At 44.1% G+C, this 22,327-nt stretch overlaps 1 protein-coding gene across 1 annotated transcript in view; it reads right to left on the reverse strand.

Moving 5' to 3' along the window:
• The window catches only part of Iqgap2 (IQ motif containing GTPase activating protein 2), a 236,914-nt gene that overhangs the window by 189,455 nt on the left and 25,132 nt on the right, over window positions 1-22,327 (reverse strand). Inside the window, exon 2 of the mRNA XM_048368331.1 lies at window positions 6,956-7,055. Coding sequence (XP_048224288.1) covers window positions 6,956-7,055 — 100 coding nt within the window. The remainder of the gene's footprint in view (window positions 1-6,955; window positions 7,056-22,327) is intronic.

A 22,327-nucleotide genomic window follows, 5' to 3' on the forward strand; every position in this document is an offset into this window, starting at 1 on the left:
CCACATGACTTGGAAAGAATTGTGGAACAAAAGAGCCTTTATCCTAATCCCAAATCTCTGACTCACCCATAGATAAGAGAGAGGGGCTGATAAACGTCTCTTGGTCTCAGTATCCTGACACATGAAATAGGGATCTGTCTCGGTTTGGGTATTAATACAAAAGTATTCACTTTGCGAAAGCAATGGGAGACCAGTCAGGCCATCCACAACCATTTGGAAACAGAAGACCTGGGGAAGCTGGTCTGTGACAATCTCCTACAAATGTCTTCCTGCTCCCAGCTTTCCTGGAGTCTAAGTCCTGAACATTGATGCTATTTCATGATGGCCCAGCTTCACGGCAGGAGGCAGTGCGGGGTGGGAGGTTCAAACAGGAAGGAGGAGATCTCAGAGGTGTTTGTCATTCCAACCTTTTGATGTCTCAACAGAAAGTCTAGCATTCTTTGAAACCAGTCATAATAATGACAAACCCCCCCCCAAAAAAAAAAAGAGAAAAAAAGGACAATTGATGAATTGAATATAGAATCCAGGCCTGGCCAAGAATAAAAATGCACCAAAACTACTTTGGATGAGAAAAGAATAAAGGATTTCAGAAAACTGCAGATTCCTGTTAAAATTTAAAAGCAACCAAGTGGTGGGTGGAAATTCAAAGAAGGAAAGAAAGGAAGGCCATATGCAAGGTATATTCTTCCCATAACAAACTATCATAGTAAACGAACTAGTTGGAGCAAAACAGAAACAAGCAGAAGAAAAGGGGGAAAAGTAAAAAGAAGGCAGAAGTATCAGTAGATGATGGCTATTTGTTGCTAATTTCACCACCGAACTCTGTAAGTGCAAATTGAATCCTGGTGTTGGCAGATCACACCTATAATCTTCAATACTCCAGAGGTTGGGAATCATAGTTCAAAGCCAGTCTGGGCAGAAAAAGATTTATCTCCAATTTACCAGCGAAACACTGGAAATAGAGGCATGGCTCAAGTGGTAGAGTTGCTAGCTGTGAACAAAAAGTTGAAAGAGTGAGGTCATGAGTTCATGTCCCTGTATGAGGAAAAAAAAAGCCATAAAGAACCTAAAATGATGACCACATTAAAACTCACAATAAAGGCATGACCAAAACACATTAAGAAGTAACTGAGGAGAACAGGGTTTTCAGTGTTCAGCACATAAGTCTTTGACATAATTCAGACATAGGTTGTAAAACTGTTTCTGTAGCCTGTTGGCTGTGATACTGACAAGTTACTTAAGCTCTTCAAGGACTTGGTGACTCCAGCTATTAAATAAAGATGCCCCCCCCCCGCCTTGTCCCAGGGTGATTGTGAGCACTGACATCATAGCCATAGAGCTCTGTGGGCTTCAGGCCTGGGGAGTACACACTCACGTGACACACCCTTGTGAAAGTACATTTGAGACCATGGAAAATCTCAAACCTCTCCCAGGCCTCCAACACTAAACAGCCTGAGAAACAAACATAAACTTTGAGATCAAATATCAGTTGCTCAACTTGTCTTTGTCCTGAGATGTTGAATACCTTACTCTGAGAAATTACATCTACATCTATCAGAACATTCCCGAGTAGCACCTGTCTAACACAAAGCCACGGCCAGAATATACATGATAGGAAAATAAAAAGTAAACAAATGAACCAATGTTCCTAAAGATGTGTCCTACGTCCAGGCTCAACCCCGTCGGAAAAAGAAATGAAGTTGCTATTCCCCCAGCGTCCTCTGTGGCCCAGATCTGGTCCCAAGTCAAATTCTACCGCTCTTCCTTCATAGCCTGAATAACTGCCTCTTCCACTGCAGCTCCAAAGCACCATCAACCCCCGGCTCGTCTCTTCGACATCTCCTTGGATGCCGCAGCTACAAGTACCACACAGTGGCGGGCAGGGCCAGCTTCTGTGTCTCTTCATGTGGCACGAAAACACTCCATTAAGATGATGTCTCTTGTGGGCTGGGGATATGGCCTAGTGGCAAGAGTGCCTGCCTTGTATACATGAGGCCCTGGGTTCAATTCCCCAGCACCACATATACAGAAAATGGCCAGAAGTGGCGCTGTGGCTCAAGTGGTAGAGTGCTAGCCTTGAGCAAAAAGAAGCCAGGGACAGTGTGAGTCCAAGCCCCAGGACTGGCCAAAAAAAAAAAAAAAAGATAATGTCTCATCCACTAGCATGCTACCCTAGATAATCCCTTTCTTCTGGAAGAGGTGGGGGCCACACTAGCATGTGGCTAGAAAGCAGTCCTAAACAGGCCCTCTCCTCACCCAAGGGTGAGACCAGAGAGAGGCTCCTACACCTAGCTTGTATACACCTCCTGCCCCACCAGAGCTGCATGGAATAACCCCGCACTTCCTACTCTTTCTTGGACAGCAGAGGTGAGGTGAGAGCCAGAAAGAAAACAAGGGAGGATGGGGGAGAAATGCAGTTACCATGGAAACATAAAAGTGGTTTATGTTTTGAAAAGACAAGTAAGAAATTCCTTAAAATTTGATTATTAGCTGGGTACTGTGGCTTACATCTGTAACCCTAGCTAAGATCTGATGACTGTGCTTCAAAGCTAAGCTTGGGTAGGAAAGTCTGTGAGACTTTTATCTCCAATGTAGCACCTAAAAAACAAGCAAGCAAGCAAACGAACAAAACCCTAAGTGGAGCTGTGGCTCAAGTGGTAGAATGCTAGCTTTGGGCAAAAAAAAAAGATATCAGGACAGCATCCAGACCCAGAGTTCAAACCCTGAATTCAATAACATATATTTTTTCTTAAAGCAATTACTATTCAGTGTAAAGTAAAACCCATCCTGCTGAGGGTTTTCAGTTGCTTAAACACTAGAAGCATTTCTTCTTTCAAAACCCAATTCACTAGCTCACTATTAGATTAGGCATGAGCCAGAGATTTGATTTAATCAAGGAGGTGTCCTTTTGGTATCTGAACTACAAACACAGGCACAAAAGCAATCACACCCATGTTTTGTTTTCTTTCCAGGACACATACAAAACTGTCTCCGACTTACCCATACAGAGAACAGAGTGGCTCACATAAAGAGCTCTTTAAAGATAATATTTCTAAACAAGCCTATCACCAAGGGAAGGGTTTTTGCTCTGTTTATTTTCAAACTTCTGACAGAAAAAGTAAGCACAGCAAAAGATCTGTATGCATTTTTTCTTTCCTTTAAAAAAAAAGGGATATAATGTTACAGGAACTTTCCTTAAGTTGGACAATAGTGGTCCCATTCATAATTCCTTGCTTAAATGCAGTTTGCAAACTCTCTCCACTTGCTTGCCAAGAGTTCCTCTCCCATTCTTTGACCTTCACAATAGTTCCCAACGGATTTAGTTCCTCAACCCAGAGTTTCCCCAAAAAGAACTCTCTTAAATGCTTTTGTATAGTTGTTCCCCCAAAGAACTGAATTTCTTAAAATGCACTCCTTTTTATTGTCCAACTATATTTTGCATACATTCATAAGAAACCTACTCCGCAGTACTCATTTTTCAAATCAGTGGGATTTTTGGCATCAGCTACAAGTACGTGTGTGTATACTGGTACTGGGGCATGAATTCAGGGCCTGGGTTTGCCCCTTAGCTTTTTTCACACAAGGCTGGTGCTCCACACTTGGCTTTGGTGGCTAATTGGAGTTAAGAGTATCCCTGACTTACCACGATCCTCAGATCTCAGCCTCCTGAGTAGCTAAGATTATAGGCACGAGCCACTGGTGCCTGGCTCCAAAATCTTTGAAAGCCTGTGTGAGCTGCATACTTGCCTGCTGGCCTCATGTCCGCAAACTTTCCACAGCAAAGAACCTATAAAACTGGCTTTCAGGGGTGTCTCTAAAGAACACTTAGAAGTCTTTTAAATAAATGGATATACTACTCCCTGAACCACACATTCAGTGGGACAGCACAGGCCTAACATTTGTGAGGTCACAGGTTTAATTCCCAACAGAGAAGACCACACGCACACACACACACACACACACACACACACACACACACACCACCTCAGAAAAAGAAATGAAAAATAAAAACTCTCTCAATTAAAAAAAAAGAATCAATGCATTGAGGCTTTAACACAGTTACCATTCAGTCCAAGATGTATCTGTCTGATCATCTAATTCCTGTTGGGTTTCCTAACAGTAAAAACAAGATCCCCTCTATACCCCATGAATGTGCCCGTTCTGGTCCTGTTTCAAAATGGAATGAACCCTGGGTTGCAGAACTCAAACCTTGTGTGATCCCTTCCCTTGAGTATGGCCTGGATTTAGGCACTTGATTTTAAATCAACATGATGCAACAAAGAGCATGGACATCACTTCTGGGAACAGGTCACCAAAACCTATGGGGAGACCTAAGTGGCAAGCAACTGGGAGAAGACTGTCCAGGAGCAGCCTCAGTATAAATGCTCTTCAGCCACTGAATCTTGGCAACAATGATAAATGAAGGGGCTGTGCCCACATGAGCCTTGAGGTCAATGCAACCTTTCAAGAAACCAGGAATCCAAGGACATAGTAAGGTCTTTCCCAGATTCATCTTCAAAAGTACTGAAATAAATGTCTTGTCGATTTAAACTGCCAAATGTTAGAGGAATTTGTTGCACAGTCATGGTTAATTAATACATATCTCAGATATGTATTAGTTTTCTTTGGCATTATCTGAAGCCTCCAAACTGTACACTAGAAAGCCTTGATAAAGCAATGGTTTTCTTTTTTGGTCCGAAAACATGCCCTTTTCATTTTCATTGTGCTATGGTTTAGATATGAAATGTCTTTCTTAAATTGTATAATACCATATATCTAGTAGTAGTGACTTGACTTTTACATATTCCATGATCAAAAGCAGCTTTGAGTGCTACTTCAACATCTACTCTCTTTTTACAAATCTACAAAAGCCATATGATAGGAAGAACTCAAAATTTCTATAAGTTAACTACTACATTTCAAAGTAACTGCTCCTAGGGAAACTCCCTTTGAAGAGTTTGTGGTCTTGGTTGTGGTGACTTTCAAAAACAAAGTTCAATGCTAGAGAGGATAGCCAGCTTCCAGACTACATTTGTACCACGCTGATAGAAGAGAGGAACTATTGCTGATGCCCTCACCACACACCTGACTGAACTGAGGTTTAGAGACTTCCACCTTCTTCCACTGACGTTTAGGAATACGAATACAAACATGAATGAAGTAGAGCACATGGCGATGTCATCTTATCATGCCATTATTCTAAGGGACAAAATAATTTCCCTGCAGGTGAAATGACCTACTCAGGGTCATGAGGCATAAATGATAGGAAATCAGATCTACCAGCGCCTACTCGCTCATCTTGTCCCCCTAAGTGACAGAAGGCAAAAGCTAAGGATACAAAGAAGGTCAGTAGACAAAGGTAGGCTGCTCCCACTAATTCTCAGACTTTTTTCACTGAATGTACATTTTTTGTTTTTTGGGTATTTATTGGGGGGGGGCGGTTTGGGGGAAAGGTGGTGGTACTGGGGCTTGAACTCAGAGCTTGGGTGTTATTCCTGAGCCAAGACTAGTGCTCTGCCACTTAAGCCACAGCTCTACTTCAGGCTTTTTGGTAGTTTAGTGGCGATAAGAGTTTCACAGAGGGCTAGGGATATGGCCTACTGGCAAGAGTGCTTGCCTCATATACATGAAGCCCTGGGTTCAATTCCCCAGCACTATATATAGAAAAGGCCAGAAGTGGTGCTGTGGCTCAAGTGGCAGAGTGCTAGCCTTGAGCAAAAAGAAGCCAGGGACAGTGCTCAGGCCTTGAGTCCAAGGCCCAGGACTGGCAAAAAAAAAGAGTTTCACAGACTCTCCTGCCCAAGCTGGCTTTGAACCATGATCCTCAGGTCTCAAGTCTCCTAAATAGCTAGGACTACAGGCCTGAGCCACCAGGGCCCACTCTCTTTACCTACTTTTAATTAGACTACAAGCATGTTTTCCATCCTCTTACCCTAATGGGAATTTTTAGTGTCTAACTTAACTGTAGACTGCACAGACATGTTAAACAACCTTTAAAACATGGGCATGAGAGCTTAAGGGAAGTTGAATGATTGTTAAAATATTAAGCAACACTGAGAAGCTCCCTGTAAAGCAATTCTGATGCCAAATTCGGATAAGTGTTTTATAAAATACTGCTTAAAATTCTCCTTATTTTACTTCTGTAGATAGCCATTTTCCAGTGACCAGAGTCAATGAACACCATTGGGCTATTTCAGTCAGTGCTTATTTTCCATACAGGTCAGATAGATGAGTGGGAAGTCTCATCTGCCCTGGAGTGATATAGCTGATACTAGTATGCAGCATTTTCTCATGGAAACCACTAAATAACACTCTAACTCCTGGCATATGGGCAATGTAGTATTCACTCAGCAAAGACCAAAGTTCTCTGGATTCCACTGATAAAGCATTTGGACTTAGGACTCTTTATCTTCACTTTCTCCTTTAAGAACCCAATACTGACCTAACCTTAAGAGTCTAAAAAGAGTCAATGTAATTTTTAAAGACAATCTTTCCTAAATGGCCACACACCCACAGGTTTAAAGGAGCGATTGCCGTCATAAACCTACCCTTGGTACCCACAGTAACCGATGGACTTCAGTCCCCTATGCTATTTGTCCTACCAGCCACTTGCCATCTTTGGGATGAGGGTGCGTAAAAGACCTGAGGGCAGTCCTGGGGAAAGGAACTTGATTTCAGTTAAGTTGCCACATGCAAGCCAAGGAGATGTAAAATTGGAAATGCTCAGTAATTTTCCCAGGGAAGTGTCACCCCTAGCCCAGTGACCTGCTGCAGGAAGTGTGACCAAATCTAAGTCACTAAGATAGGTAAGAGCCTCTCCCTGGCAGATCACTCAAACAATTCTTTAGAATATCTAGCCCATTCAGATGTTTTGTGGGCATCAAATCCCACACCCTCCCCCCCCCAAGGCATATTCCCAAGAGAAAGTGCAGAAATAAAGTAGACAGGATCTTACCTCTTGGCTTCCTCCAGATGACACAGATATTCATAAGCAATGTTCTGCCTCCGTCTCTCATCCATCTCCTCTGCAGAGAGCCTCTCATCATCCACAATTGCTAGAAACAGAGGATAACAAGGCGTTACAAGGGTATTCTCCATCAAATAAACCCCTGAGACAACCAGGTAGAGAAAACTAAGCCGACGTGCAGCTTTGTGGTACAGCTCAAGTTTAGCACGTGTCAGGTTCAAAGAGAAAGAGAAGAGTCAGAGCAGAGAATCAATGAAGAGGAGGAAAGGGGAAGAACGCAGGGAGGAATTCAATGCACCGCCTACAAAATTAAGAAGAGTGGGGGTGGGCAGAGGAAGGGTGGGTGAGAAGCCTGAAAAGGGGTGACTTTGATCCAGAGGCATTGTATTCACACACTGCTTTGTCAAATGGCAACTCTTCTGTACAACTACTTAAAGATAATTTTTTAAAGTTTATATAGTTCAACATAGGACATGCAGAAACAAGAGTAGTAAAATGCCAACTAGACAGGACTTTGTCTTTTAACTTTTTATTAAAATAAAACAAAATATAAAATAGATATGTATATTATGACATGTCTAATAAGAAAAGCAAGAATGAAGTTAGGGTTAAAATTACTTAATAACAGACTAGGAAAACCAGCCAGGCTTCATGGAGGGAAGGCCACAGGAGTTGGGAGTCTCAAACCAATTCCAGCTGCATCTAACAGCAGCCTCAGCACAGTAGATTGTATCCAGTGGCTAAGCTTGGATTTAGTACCTTTACTGTATGGCACCCCAGAATCTCTGAGATCGACAAAAGAATCCATAAGCATGTGTCTTTTTCTGATCCTCGGGGGGAATAATACCCTCTCATCCAACCCAAAAGACCTAGCAACGCCATTCGAGGTCTCTAAAACGTCTCCTTACACATTTATTAACTTTTCTGGATGTCAAATATTCAAAACAAAAGCAATGGAGACAGGGATTGAGTCAAGTTTTTATGCCCACTGTCTTTGATGTGTGGATGGAGACGAAAGGGCAAAGAAGAGAAGTGGCGGAGGTCAGGAGGAAGGGCTGGCAGGTGTGGTGGTAGAGGTCAGCAAAGGCTGGTTTACTGTAACAGCAGTGCTGGAGGAACACGAGTCTCTACACCTTGGCCCATCTGTTTACCCATTCTCCTCCCCGCTACATTTGATTTTCCAGTGTGGCTCTATTCGTTCAAAGAGGCACCTCATTCCAGACCCATGATCCCATAGGGGACCACAAAGATTTGTATTTGTTAGAGTCATCTTTTTTTTTTTTTTTTTTTTTTTTTTTTTTTTTTTTTTGGCCAGTCCTGGGCCTTGGACTCAGGGCCTGAGCACTGTCCCTGGCTTCTTCCCGCTCAAGGCTAGCACTCTGCCACTTGAGCCACAGCGCCGCTTCTGGCCGTTTTCTGTATATGTGGTGCTGGGGAATCGAACCTAGGGCCTCGTGTATCCGAGGCAGGCACTCTTGCCACTAGGCTATATCCCCAGCCCTGTTAGAGTCATCTTTAAAAAAATAAAATACATGGAATTGGAGGTGTGGTTCAAGGGGTAGAGTGTCAAGAATAAGCAAGGGGTGGGAGAAACATTTAAAGAGCTCCGATATTTCATAAAAGCACTCAAGCAATGTCAGGAAAGGAATAAAAGACTCCCTACTATCTACGCAGAACACTTTTGTGTGCCTGTTTCCACTATCACTCAACTAAGGCTCGACTCATAGGCCCAATGTGTCAGACATGAGTCAAAGCACTAGGAACAAGTGAGCAAACACAACAAACACTTGTTACAGTAGCAAGACGAATCTCTTTCTTCCCAGTAACCCTATACCTGGCCCACTGCCCTTCCTTCCCACAACATGCATCGGCCTCACCTTCCTTCCTTCAGGAGTTTTCTACTTTACATTTTTCAAAGTGGAAGCCAAGGTTATGAGTTAGAGAAAGCCTTATAGCAAAGGTAGGCCCTGCTAGGCCTCAGAGGCTGTCTGCAAAAATGTTCTGTATAACTCAACATTACTTAATAGGGACTTCTGATAACAGTAATTGACATAGGTAATCAATCGCCCTATCTCTTTAAGAGACATCACGGAGCTAATAAATCATGGGAGGTGTGCCTTCACTGCCTCTAAAGCACTGTTCCATATGTTCACTGTGTGGTTCTCACACACTGGGAGACAGGCATTATCTCTTTCTCACAAATGAGGGAACCGAGGTCAGCTAAGGGAAATGGGTGGTGCCCAGGGTTATTTTCTGAATCAGTGGCAAAGACCAGGCTGGAATAAAGATTTTTCAGTGCCATAGCCTATGGCTGTATCAGTCACCAAAGCATACTGTCATACCATACCCAGGGAATGGGTCATGGTTTTGCCAAACGCCCCTCTAATAGTTTGTAAATCCCTTCCCCTACCCCCACCTCCACCCCCAAATTCCCAACCTCCCTCCTTTGGTAAGACATGACCCTGGTCACCATTAATGTCCCTACTGCTTACCCACAGATGCCAAAGCCACTACATCTTGTGTGTGCAAATCCACGCATTCGTTCACAAACGCTGGAGTGACTGCCTGGTGCCAACCAGTGCTAGGGGCTGGACACAAAATGAAAAGTATGACTCACAAGATCCCTCCTGGAGTTTTGATTGTATTAAACAATTGAAATCTGGCATCATTACAAGATGCTTAGATTAGGGGAAATACTAGAGGGAGAGTTGGCAAGAGTCACCGAAGCCAGTGTTACGGTTTAAATATGAAATGTCCCCCACAGGCTCATGTGCTAAACACTTGGCCCCAGCTAGTGGTGCTATTTTGGGAGGTTCTGGAAACTTCAGGAGACTTCAACATTAGGGGTCTAGCTGGAGAAGGCAGGCGGGTGCTACCTGGTCCCTTCTTTGCTCTGTCTCCTGTCCACTGTGAGGTCAAGAACCCATCCCCCATTCCTAATGCCCAATGTCAAGCACATGGGTCAGGCAAGCATAGACTAGGAAACCATAACCATAAGGTTATATGGTTTCAAACCCTATGAAACCAGAAAAAAAAAATCTCTTTGCTTACATTGAAATTTTGGTCATAGCTACACAATAGGCCTGGGAGATCAGGTTTTCTGAGATGGTATTACGATGTTTCCCTTTTAAGGAAAAGGAGAAGATTAGGAATACGATAGGAATAAAGGATTCAGAGAAATCCACCCACAATTTAGGATTTTACGTGCATATTGTTATTCTGTGTGACTCAAAATGTCTACAAGAAATCCTAAATAGCCTCAGGTATGTAATTCACTTCAGTTGCATATACCATCTTCTGAGTTGGAAGCTCTCTTGCTTGGGAGAGAATTTCTAAACAGATATGTCTCCATGCTCAGAGCTTAAAGAGTTAGGGAAATGGCATGTATACCCTACGGAAGGCACCAAGAAGGAAGAGAATTGCTACTAAGGCACTAAAATTGGGGCCCGAGCCAGGTGATGGTGGTTCACGCCTGTAATCCTAGCTACTCAGAAGGCTGAGATCTGAGGATACAGGCTCAAAGCTAGCCCAGGCAGGAAAGACCCACGAGACTCTTATCACCAATGAACTAACAAAAAGCCAGAAATCAGGCTGTGGCTCAAAGTGGGAGAACCCTAGCTTTGAACAGAAAAGCTTAGGGACAGCATCTAGGCCCTGAGTTCAAGCCCCAGGCCTGGCACAAAACAAAACAAAACACCAAACCAACAACTGGGGCCAGGGGTAGAGGGATGGAAAAGTAAGAGAGCCTAAAGCCAAAGACTTCAAGAGAGCAGATACTTCTCAGTAAACTTGACTTGTGCTATATTCTGGCTAGCGAGGACATGAGGTTGGTGACAACACTAATTCTACCTGTTTACAACCCTCACCTCATTCCAATGAGGTCACTAAGGCCCAGAATAACTAAGAAGCTGCCTGGTCACAATTCTTCAGGATAATGTAGAAAGAGCTACAGCATTCTGGAAATATTGGATCCTTTTCTCCAAAAGAGTTTTCAAAGTGTCATGGTGCTAACATCAGCACAGCAAAGAGGATTCTTGGAGCCTATTTTCATATACAAAGCCCCCATTTTTTCCCCAGGAATGTGAACATCATACTTGAATACTTGGGTGTTGTTTTTGCCAAGCTTGGCTGGTAAAACTCAGAACTCCTTTTCAGAACAGAACTTTACTTTTTGTTTCTATTATCTGTGCCAGTACTGACACTTGAACTCAGGACCTTGCACTCTTACATGGCTCTTTTTTTTGCTCAAGATTGGTGCTCTACCACCTGAGCACACAACTACTTCCGGCTTTTTGCTGGTTATCTGTGCTTTCCTGCCCTGGCTGGCTTTGAGCCATGATCTTCAGGCCTCTTGAATAGCTAGGACAATAGAGCAGGAATCACTAGTGCCTGGCTTGAATTTCACTTCTACTTCTCACAAACAAAAGGAAATTACATTGTTTCCACTGTGCAAATTTGGACACAAGATGTCTAACTTCTCTTCTCATAATCTAGAAACAACACAGAGCATACAGACCATAGTTAGAGATGACCCAGCTTGCAGCCTGGCATGGAGATGGGGGGCGAGGGGGTGTTCAGACTGGCTAAGAATCAAAGGCAACGATTCCTAGATTTGAGATTTCTTAGACAATTATAATTTTCAAGAAACGTGTTTGGGCACTAAACCATCTCTTGCTAGGAGAAAGCCTAGGGAAAATTCCATCTGTCTACTGCACACAGATCTCATAGGGGAAGAAGGGTGTCGAGTTTCCAAGGCCAATTTTGAAGTCTTAGCTCTAATAAAAGAAAATTTTAAATCTTCGTTCTGGAGAAGCTGCTACTATTTTTAAAAGAAGAGAGAAAACTAGGTGCGGAGGGCTCGCCCTTGCAATCCTAGCTACTCAGGAGGCTAATATATGAGGATCACGGTTCAAAGACAGCCCAGGCAGGAAAGTTTGTGACACACTTAATCTCCAAATAACCACCAATAAGCCAGATGTAGAGCTGTGACTCAAGTGGTAAAGGGTTAGCCTTACGGGATAAAGCTAGAGGGCAGTATCCAGGCTCTGAGTTCAAGGCCTAGTCAGAAAGAAACTCAGCTTGTCTGTACTAGGGTATGAACTTTATATGCTTACAATGGGCAAGGCTAAACATTCCAAAGCAGTTAGAACCAGTCCTAAAGTGATTCTCGCTCTTCTCGTAAAAAATGAACAAGGGGCAAACAGATTACCTAGATGTTCTTGCCCTCGGGGAATGGTGCTCTTTACAACTGTGAAGTCGACTTAGCTGGTTTTGTGACCAAGGAACAGAAAATCATTGCCAACACCTTTCCCCCTATTATTTCTAAAACCATCCCAGGCAGTAAAATAGTGGAGGATATTTGAGACATCTATATAACTGGAAGCTACAGAAAAAAGATAACAGAATACATAGTGTGGGCTTAGTTTCTCCTTGCCTTTTAGGAGAAAGGGGGGGAAAATCAATCCCAATGGCTCAAGCGTAAGTATAAGGGAACAACCCAACCTCTTGGCTGTGATTTTTCCCCCTGTTTATATTTCACGGTCCATACATCTTACTACTCCAATGGATGAAAGCTCCTTGTGATGAGCTTATGTGGGAAAGAGCAGACCGGAGGAATTCACCTGCAGCGAGTCCTCTGTAAGCGCCAGCGTTTGCACACTCAAAGAACTACGTTGTCCACTTGTCCGATGGAAAACAAACCTAAGTGAGGTCAAGTAATGTGTGCTTAGGTCACTCAAAACTGTGAAGCCCGTTCCTCACAGGGCAGAACTGAGGTTTGAAACTGATTCTCATCTCCAAGCTCTCTCCCCTCGCCGTGCCACCGCCTCCCGGCCTGAGAACGTTTGAGGACTGGTCCAGCTGCCATTCAGCTCTCCTAAGTGGTATTGCTCACTTCAGCAAAGAGATGAGGCTTTATCTCTCCTCCTGGAAACCACACACAGTTAGTGCTGGCTGAGCTGGTTGCTGGTGGCTCACACCTGAAATCCTAGCTACTCAGGAGGTTGAGACCGGAGGATCAAGGTTCAAAGCCAGCCCAGGCAAAAAGGTCTTTGAGGCTTTTATCTCCAATTAACTACCCAAAAAGCCACAAGTAGAGCTTTGGTTTAAGTGGTAGAGCTCCCTACCTTGAGCAAATTCAGGGACAACAAGTTCACAGACAGCACCCAAGCTCTGAGTTCAAGCCCTAGGACCAGCACACGCGCGTGTGCGTGCACACACACACACATTAATACTATCTTCAGAAAATAATTTCTCAGAGATACAGCAATATTATATATAGCCCCACAAATGGAAAAAAATCACAATAATATTCAGGACTGTCAAGTTGGGTTATTATCAGGAAAGCAAGAATCATGAAAAGATCAGAACAAACCAAAGCAAAAACCACAAAGCTGCATCTGTGATACACCACATCCACAAAGTCATGGGACCAGCAGCTACTGAGAAGACCTGAGAAAATGTATCTTTTTGTCTGAGGTATCTGCCTTCATTCTACTCCCTTTTGCCTCCAAAAAGTGTATGCATTTCTGCCAACCTGACAAAGATCACCTGGTTAAAGGGATGTGGCTTTGTGTTAAACACTCAATTTCCTCATCTGTAAAATGGGAATGAAAGTACCTATCCTGTAAGCTGTTTCTGAGTATTTTTAGAAAATAAAATATTTTTACATTATTTAATAACTACATTGTAGTATAACTAATCATTAAGAAACAAAACATTTTTAAAAAAAGACCATAGGTAATTACACCAGCTGTTTTTTCAAGGGTAATTACTATGCCTCTCGGTGGCTTTCCCATTTACCTCCTATATCACTTGCAAACTGAATGTATTTAAAATTATATGAAATTGAAAAAGCACACTTTTAATTCCACAAACATATACACAGAGTGTGTATGTGCGTATGTTCTTAACTATAATAAGTATATAATGTTATATGCACTTTGTTAAGGGGAGAAAACCAGAAAAGGAAATGTCAAAATCCTAATAGAACTTGTTTTCAAGGAGGTAGCTCTGAGGTTGTTTACTTTACTTCCCCCCCCCCCCCCCCCCCCCGTTGTGGAGCCTGAACTTAGGACATGGGCTCTGTCTCTGAGCTCTTTTGCTCAAAGCTAGCGCTCTACCACTTGGAGCCACAGTGCCACTTCCGGTTTTCTGGTGTTTAATTGGAGATAAGAGTCTCACAGACTTTCCTGCCTGGGCTGGCTTTGAACCATGATCCTCAGTTCTCAGCCCCCACAAGTAGCTAGGATTACAGGCATGAGCCACCGGCGCCCAGCTTTGTCTCATTTTTGACTCTTACACATTTCCCAAACATCCTGTGCCACTGACACACAATCTTTTAAGATAGCCATATCAGAAACAAAAAAAGTTTAAATATTTTTCAAATATTCAGTTACAAGGAAATAAAAGAGTCAGAAGGAAGCTGTAACACCAGGCCTACTCCAATGACGACGTTCATGAATCCAATTCACCTATTTGAACTTCTAGAAAAAGATCACAGTCACTTAAAATCTATGATGAATCGTCAGCTCAATTGGATTGAAAGAAAAATACAGAAGTTCAAAGGCAGTGGAGAAGACCTGATTCGAAGGTGACTAATACAGCACAATGCTCTTCTGGCTCAATGGCTGGCTGGCTGTGATAGAAACTCAGGAGAGACAGCAGGTAGAGGAAGCAGGGAGGGAAATGGAATGACTGGAAGGAGCCCTCAAGTGCAGGCTGAGGAGAAGGCTGCCAAGAGCCCGCGTAACATCCAGCCTTGCGGGTCTACATCTGAGAGGGAAGAGAACGGCGATGACGCTCCACACGGGCGGGATCTGGTGATAGATGAACAGGAGGAAGAGGAGCGTGGTGCGGGGGAAGGAAGAGGAAGTCAGCAAGCAGCGGCCGGCTCATTCTGTGACTTCAGATGGTGGAGGTGGAAACAGCTCATGGCTGGCCACCAGCAAGTCGCTGAAGCTGCCAATCTACATAGAGACAAGTTTGTATAATTGGGCGTGGGGGGGGGGGGGTGTAGAACACCACAGATGCATTCCACTATTCTAGGGATCTTACTAAGGAGCTGGCTATAAATTGAAACTTCTATTCAGAAGAGAAGTTTAAAATAACAGACGCAATTAGCAGACTATGATGTAGAGCAGAAAGGGGCTGTTAAGGCAAGCATATGCTGTTTGTTAGTGAGGGTGAATTAACACATGACGCAGGACAGTCAATTTTTAAAGAAATAGTGCCAAAAACTCAGCTCCCCAATGAGACATACTGTGCAAATGGGGACATGATGACAACACAGTCACGGCTCAAGAATACATTTCGATGGGATACATTCTAGACCAAAGCAGATCAGACCAGTTCTCACGAGCAAGAAACTTGGCTTTCAGGATGTTAATGGATGTCGTATCAGTCTACACAGGGAGGGTTCACGGGAGACTGTGTTTGTGAGCCATCATTAAACTGTACATTAAACTGCACCCACATCTGATCGCAGGACTTGATCCAAACATGCCAAGCTCTTTAGTTGCAGCAACATCATAGATTTTCATAAATGATCTCACAGAGCAGGGGGCTAGTAGCTCACACCTATAGTCCTAGCTACTCAGGAGGGTGAGATCTGAGGCGTATGGTTCGAAGCCAACCTAGACAGAAAAGTCCAAGAGACTTTTATCTCCAACAAACCAGAAAAAAAAAAAAAAAAGCTAGAAGCGCAAAAAGGCTGCTTTGGTTTTTCATTGACCTCTGTGCTGTAGTGATACCCTACTATATTTGAACAAACATATTTTTCTTCTTTTCCGTCATCAGCACAGGAGGCAGGAGGAGGAAACTGGAAGGCTGGTATGGGAAGGAGCTCAGCTCTCAGGAGCGGGGGACGCTCACAGGGACTTTGCAGGCTGAAAAGAACATATACAACCCATGATTTTGTCAGCCACCCGGAGAGTGGACAAAATATACTGAGAAAGCTCTCTCACGGGAAAAACTTTGTCCCACAAGGGCAACAAAGCTGCAAACACTTTGGTTTTGGCTGTGTGCTTTTGTTCTAACACATCATATTCCTGTGCTCAGATAGTAGACAGTCTCAAGTTTAGGAAAATGGATATTCTTGTAAACACAAGCCAGACATGAAGGATTTCAGATATCCTGAGGCTTGATCAAAGCTCCAAGAACTTGATGCAATACCCAGGGCAGCAAACACCTTCAATGTAAGTGCATGCTATTCTCCAGACTCCTAGTCTGAAGACTTAGATGGCCTACAGACTTCTCTGTCTTGGCGTGGGACTGGACCGTGGTACGGGACGCTAAATCCCTTCTCTCCACATGTCTCCGGCAGTCCAAAGACGAGTGCCAAGATTTCAATGTGTATCAGCCACTAGGTTCCTTGGAGGACTGGAATACAATTGCAGAATCAAGTCACTGTTTCGACTCCAAACACGAGAACTCTGCCAGCATTTGCAGAGCAGAAGTCTCCACAATTAGAGAGCCAATCAAGGATTGAAATGTCTTCTTATTGATGGTTTACTAGGTGCAAACTGCTGGCAGAGAACTCTGGAGCTGCTGAGTGGAGTCCTAAAACTCCAAATGCCTTATAATTAACATCCATAAATACAACAACACAATGTGTTTCTTTTGATTTGTGGCAGAGTAACTGATGGCTAAATACGTAGAGAGTTCATGCGTAGGGAGGACTGGGGTTGCAGCCTGGTGATGGGACCCGCCCACTGGCTCACAATCTAACAGGGAAGGCACACAGGAGAAAGGTATAACGCCCCTTTGGAAAATTGCAAAGTAATTACAGTACAAAGAACAGGAAGGCCAAAGGAAGAGAAGTGATCGTTCAATGATGAGATACGTCAGAGTCAATTTCCTACGTGAAGAAATTTTTGGGGGGTGAGGGGCACCAGTGGCTCACGCCTGTAACCCTAGCTACTCAGGAGGCTGAGCTCTGAGGATTGTGGTTGAGGCCAACCTAGGCGGGAAAGCCCGGGAGATTATTATTTCCAATTATTCACCAAAACCTGGAAGTGGAACTGTGGTTCAAGTAGTAAAGCGCTAGTTTTGAGCACAAAAAGCTCAGGGACAGTGCCCGGGCCCAGAGTTAAAGCCCCAGAACAGGCCTAAGAATAAAAGAAAGGAAAAAGAAAAAGGAAATGATACTTCCAGACGCACTTTTGGGAGTCAGACATGGTGGTACAAGTCTATAATCCCATCTATTCAGGAGGTATAACAATAATTGCAAGCTCTAGGCCAGTCTAGACAAAAAAAAAAAAATGAGGCCCTGCTTAAAACACACACACACACACACACACACACACACACACACACACACACACACTCCGTTAGTAGAGCACTTGAAGTACAGGCTTTGAGCTTAATGCCCAGCACTGGAAAACCAAACCAAACCAAACCCCTATGTTCCTTGTCTTTCATTCTTCCCAGGCCTCTGTGTAATGAAAACACCGAAGGCAAGCCATTCCTCTCCGGTTCAGCCCTCCAGAAGTCCCCGAGCTTCCTGAGGCCAATTAGCACCAATAGCTCATGTTGGTGTCAGCCTTAAAAGTCCTCATTCCTTCCGATCCACGTTTGGGTAGTGAACACATAGGGGTTCGCTCACTTGCAAACCTAGGGCTGTTGGCATTCCACGTGTGCCAGGAGGGAGATATAAGGAGGAAGTGCTGGGCCTGCACACCACCAGTGACCGGTTTAACAGTGCAAGGGAGCACACACTGGGCTGCAAGGCAGGCCGTTTAGTAATCCCAGCCAGCAGGCCTGGGTCGCTCTAATCTAAGCCACAACACCCACTTCTTGTAACCCCAGGGCTGTCCACAAACACTCGTCCACAGACGTGGCTCTTGGCACTCACTGACATTGTTCACAGAGAACAGAAGTGTATCAGGAAGAAGAAAGGCTGGTCCAAGAAGAACCAAGACTGGCGGACTCCGTTTGTCTTTCCCACATTGTTTGCCAGGACTAGGCTCAGGGCATTCTTCTTTCAGGTTGTATAATAAACTTGAAGGTAGGCTTACTCCAATTTGGCAGTAGTCCCATTCTCTTCACCCTCCAACATATGAGCCCAAACATTCTCTCTCTCTTTTTTTCTTTATTGTCAAAGTGAAGTACAGAGGAGTTACAGTTTCATACGTAAGGCAACGAGTAGCGTTCTTTTGTTCTACAGACATTCTTATCTGGGGCTTATTGCATTTGACTGGCAAGCAGAGAGCAATGGGGTGTGGTGGAAGAGTGGTTAGTTCAGGGAGAGGCTAAGTGGCCCAGAGAATAAGGCTCTGGTACAAGTTGTGCAGGTAAACATTGATTAACCAGTATCTGACTAACCAGAGATTGCCCAGACGGTCTCTAGTTAAAATATTCCACTCCATTTTCTCTCTCCTGCTATTACTGTAACTGATCTTAGTACCCCAGATACTATATAGACGTGTATTGGAACTAGGGAAGGGAAAGGGAATACCAAAAATAAGAGACAACAGATAAAAAGACAAACCCCTGCACTAGCGATACTTAGAAAAATATTTGGTGTAAACCAACCGTACAACTCATGGTAGGGGGGACTGGGAAGGGGGAGATGGGGGGAAAATGAGGGAGGAGGTAACAAGTTGGATAAGTAATATACTTGCCTTACATATGAAACTGTAACCCCTCTGTACTTCACTTTGACAATAAAGAAGAAGAAGAAAGATTAAGACAGCTAGGCACCAGTGGCTCATCCTGTAATCCTAGCTACTCAGTAGGCTGAGATCTGAGAATCACATTTAGGAGCCATCCCAGGCAGGAGATTCTATCAGACTCCAATTAGCCACCAAAAAAAAAAAAAAAGTCAAAAGTGGAGGTGTGGCTCAAATGGTAGAGAGCCAGCCTTGAGCAAGAGTTGAGGGAGAGCTCTTAAGCCCAGAGTTTGAGCTTCAATATTGGCAGAAAGAGAGAGGGAGGGAGGGAGGAAGCGAGGGAGAGAGGAAGGGAGGGAGGGAAGGAGGTGGGGAGGAGAAGGGAAGAGAGGGCAAAGAAGGGGCAGGGGAGGGGAGGAAGGAAGATGAAAGAAGTAAAGGATGGAAGGACGAAGAAAGGGAAATAAAGAGAAAGAAGGAAGAGGGAGAGAGGAGGGAGGAAGAAAAGAAGGAGAGAAGAAGGAGAGAGAGAAAGAAAGAGGAAAAAGGAAAGAAAGAAAGAAAGAAAGAAAGAAAGAAAGAAAGAAAGAAAGAAAGAAAAAGAAAGAAAGAAAGAAAGAAAGGAAGGAAGAAAGAGAGAGAGGAAGGAAGGAAGAAAGGAGAAAGGAGGGAAGGAAGGAAGAAAGGAGAAAGAAGGGAAGGAAGGAAGGAAGGAAGGAAGGAAGGAAGGAAGGCAGGAAGGAAGGAAGGAAGGAAGGGAGACAAGGAGGGAGGGAGGAAGGAAGGGAGACAGGGAGGGAGGGAGGCTAACATTTTCTGTTCTCACAGCAATGATCACATTCCCATGCAGGTCTCTAAACGTTTGCTCCTTAAGGACTAACCAGTCCCTCAGCCAGTCCCTCAGCTACCTAGAAGACAACAAAACAATCATAGTATGCACAGTAATTCACCTCTGCCCAGATTAAACACCTGTCTCTTATTGCCAACATTCTGCACACCTGTCCCAAGGTCACACTGAGACAATAGAGCAGACCAAATAGCAAAGGCATAAGTACAAATGTGAGCCTCCCTTAGATTAGGGCTGCATTCTCTCCACCTTTTCTAAAGTATATTCCATTTTATTGTATTAAGAACAAGAGCATTCTACTGCAACCTCAGTACAATTATCCAAATCAGAAAATTTAATACTGACACAGTACTGCTGCCTAGTCCATAGACTTTGTCATCATCAAGACTCTGTTGCTTAGATTTGTCTCGCATAAGGAGATCCAAGTTGCTCACAAAATGCCAGGTTCTGTGCTTTACACTCAAGAGATTGTGCTTTGTCACAATGTGAGTGAGCTGATGTCCACCAGTGAGTTCAGGTGGTGAGCTCCGGGTACGCTAGGCCCTTTCCTCATGAGCCTTCTATCCGCTAATGTTAGTGTCTCGTGATTGTCTAATTTCATCATTCCTTCCACTACTGTGAGGGAAATCCTCCTCAGCCTCCCTCATTTATATCCGTTTAGATTTCTGGAGTCTACCTTCAGTCCTTCTATGTTCAAATCATAAATATACCAGAGTGTACTGAAATTTAAAAAGCATCAAGACAGGATTCGATTTTAGCATAAACATATCATAAATAAAACTAGAGTTTGACAGATAAATGTATGAAAACTTCCACCATAAATCTACAGCAGAACATGAACCTTGCTCACCGGCAAAGCGCTGGATGTGTTTCAGGTATGGCAATGACATGCTACTGACTAGCTTTCTGTGTGCTCAGGACTGGTATGGACCTGCTGATCTCCCCAGAGAAGGAAAATGACGCCCACAACGAAGAACTTACCCAAGGCCCCTGGCACCAGGCAGCCCAGAGGAAACCATATGAACTCGAAAGCCACTGCTCTTCCCATACACAGTGCCTGTCCTCTCATGTCTACACTGGGGCAAAGTCAAACGTTGAGGTGTGTAAACCCATCTCCATCTATCAGCCATTCCCTGTGACAGAGAACCATCGCGTGGAAATGAGGTTCTACAATGAGCCTATGATTTAGAACTCTGGAAATTATTCATTTATATGTGCTGCTTTTCTCACGGTCATTTGTGGCACTTCCCTTTCTACAAGGTAGCAAGCATTCCTTCGGTCCAGCTCCTTCACGAGACATTTTCAACCTGTCTATGGTTTTAGGTAAACATCTACTTAATGTCTTTTCAGAGTCAGACAGAAGAAACAAAACTGATCTTTAGTCCTGATATCCTTTTGTTGGATACTCTTAAGATTAGGAGGTAAAAGAGTGACTCAGGAGAGATGTTTACACACTCAGTGTGAAAGCAGCCTAAGTGGCAAGGTGTTCTCGTATCCACCCTGTGGCTGTAAAACTGCACCCGGTGGTTGGATTTCTCCACAGCACCTTACTTACTCACTGCGACTGTACTAAGGTCTGAGTAGGACAAGGACTAGAAACATTCTAATTCAGTTTTACTATTGCGATCACATTTCCACTCAAGGAAATAGGATCCAGCTATTGGAAGCTTGAAAAGCTATCTTATAAATCATACCACAGGCTTGCATTTTCATTGGAAGGATCAGAAGAAGAGACTGAGGTCTTCCACAAAAAATAAGAAAAAGAAATAGAGTAGATATATTACCAAACGAAAATCTTACAGCCCCTTACCCTCCACACTTGAGGTAAGTGCCTGTGTCTCTCACTTCCCCTAGGCGGGGAAATCACATGGGTAAGAAAGGATAAGAATTAATGAGCTCAACTATGAGGGATTTCAGGCTTTGAGCTCCCCTTCCTTGCCAGTTCATTCCCTCCTTCCTTTCCTTCTTCCTCTTCTGCACAGGAACAGCTCTTCCTGGTTCATGGCAATAGCACAGGGGGAGCTTAGCCCCACCCCAGGCCCCGCCAGCCTGACCTCCATCCCAAGTAGCTACAGCTGGCTTCTTCAAGAGCAACTACTCACACCTAGCTTTGAACATCCGGGTATATTGAAGGTACATGGGGGGTTTTCGCTCTTGCTTTAAGCTAAGCAACATTTCTTCAACGTTGCCATCTTTCACATGTGTCATGCAAGAGGGGCACTTACCTTCAGTGGTCCAGACCACCCAGTTAACAAGAAGGTAAAGAAGTAGCGGGTATCAGAAATACTGCCTGCTGTAGGCACAGAGACACAAAAGGTATCTAAAGGGCCAAGAGTCCTGGCTCATTAATAAGGAAGCCAAAGTAAAAGCCAGCCCAAACCTGTTGCTAGGACTCCCAGGATCCTAAACACTGACTCTGAAGGAAGCAGCAATGTTAGAACGGGATCTTCCCCCACTCCGTTTCCCACCAAACTCTTAATCCCTTTTCCTCCTTTGATTCTTCCTTCCATACATCAGGACACACACAACCTCTTCAGAAGAAGATACTGCAGCTGGGTGTTGATGGCTCGCCCCTGTAATTCTAGCTACTCATGAAATGGAGACCTGAGGATCGTGTAGTTCAAAGGCAGCCATGGGGGGGGGGGGGGGGCTGGGAATATGGCCTAGTGGCAAGAGTGCTTGCCTCCTATACATGAAGCTCTCGGTTCGATTCCCCAGCACCACATATATGGAAAACAGCCAGAAGGGGCGCTGTGGCTCAGGTGGCAGAGTGCTAGCCTTGAGCGGGAAGGAGCCAGGGACAGTGCTCAGGCCCTGAGTCCAAGGCCCAGGACTGGACAAAAAAAAAAAAAAAGGCAGCCATGGCAGAAAAGTCCTTCAGATGCTTTTCTCCAATTAACCAGA

This window comes from Perognathus longimembris, chromosome 19 (genome assembly GCF_023159225.1).
Source record: "Perognathus longimembris pacificus isolate PPM17 chromosome 19, ASM2315922v1, whole genome shotgun sequence".
In the NCBI taxonomy this organism is placed as follows: Eukaryota; Metazoa; Chordata; class Mammalia; order Rodentia; family Heteromyidae; genus Perognathus; species Perognathus longimembris.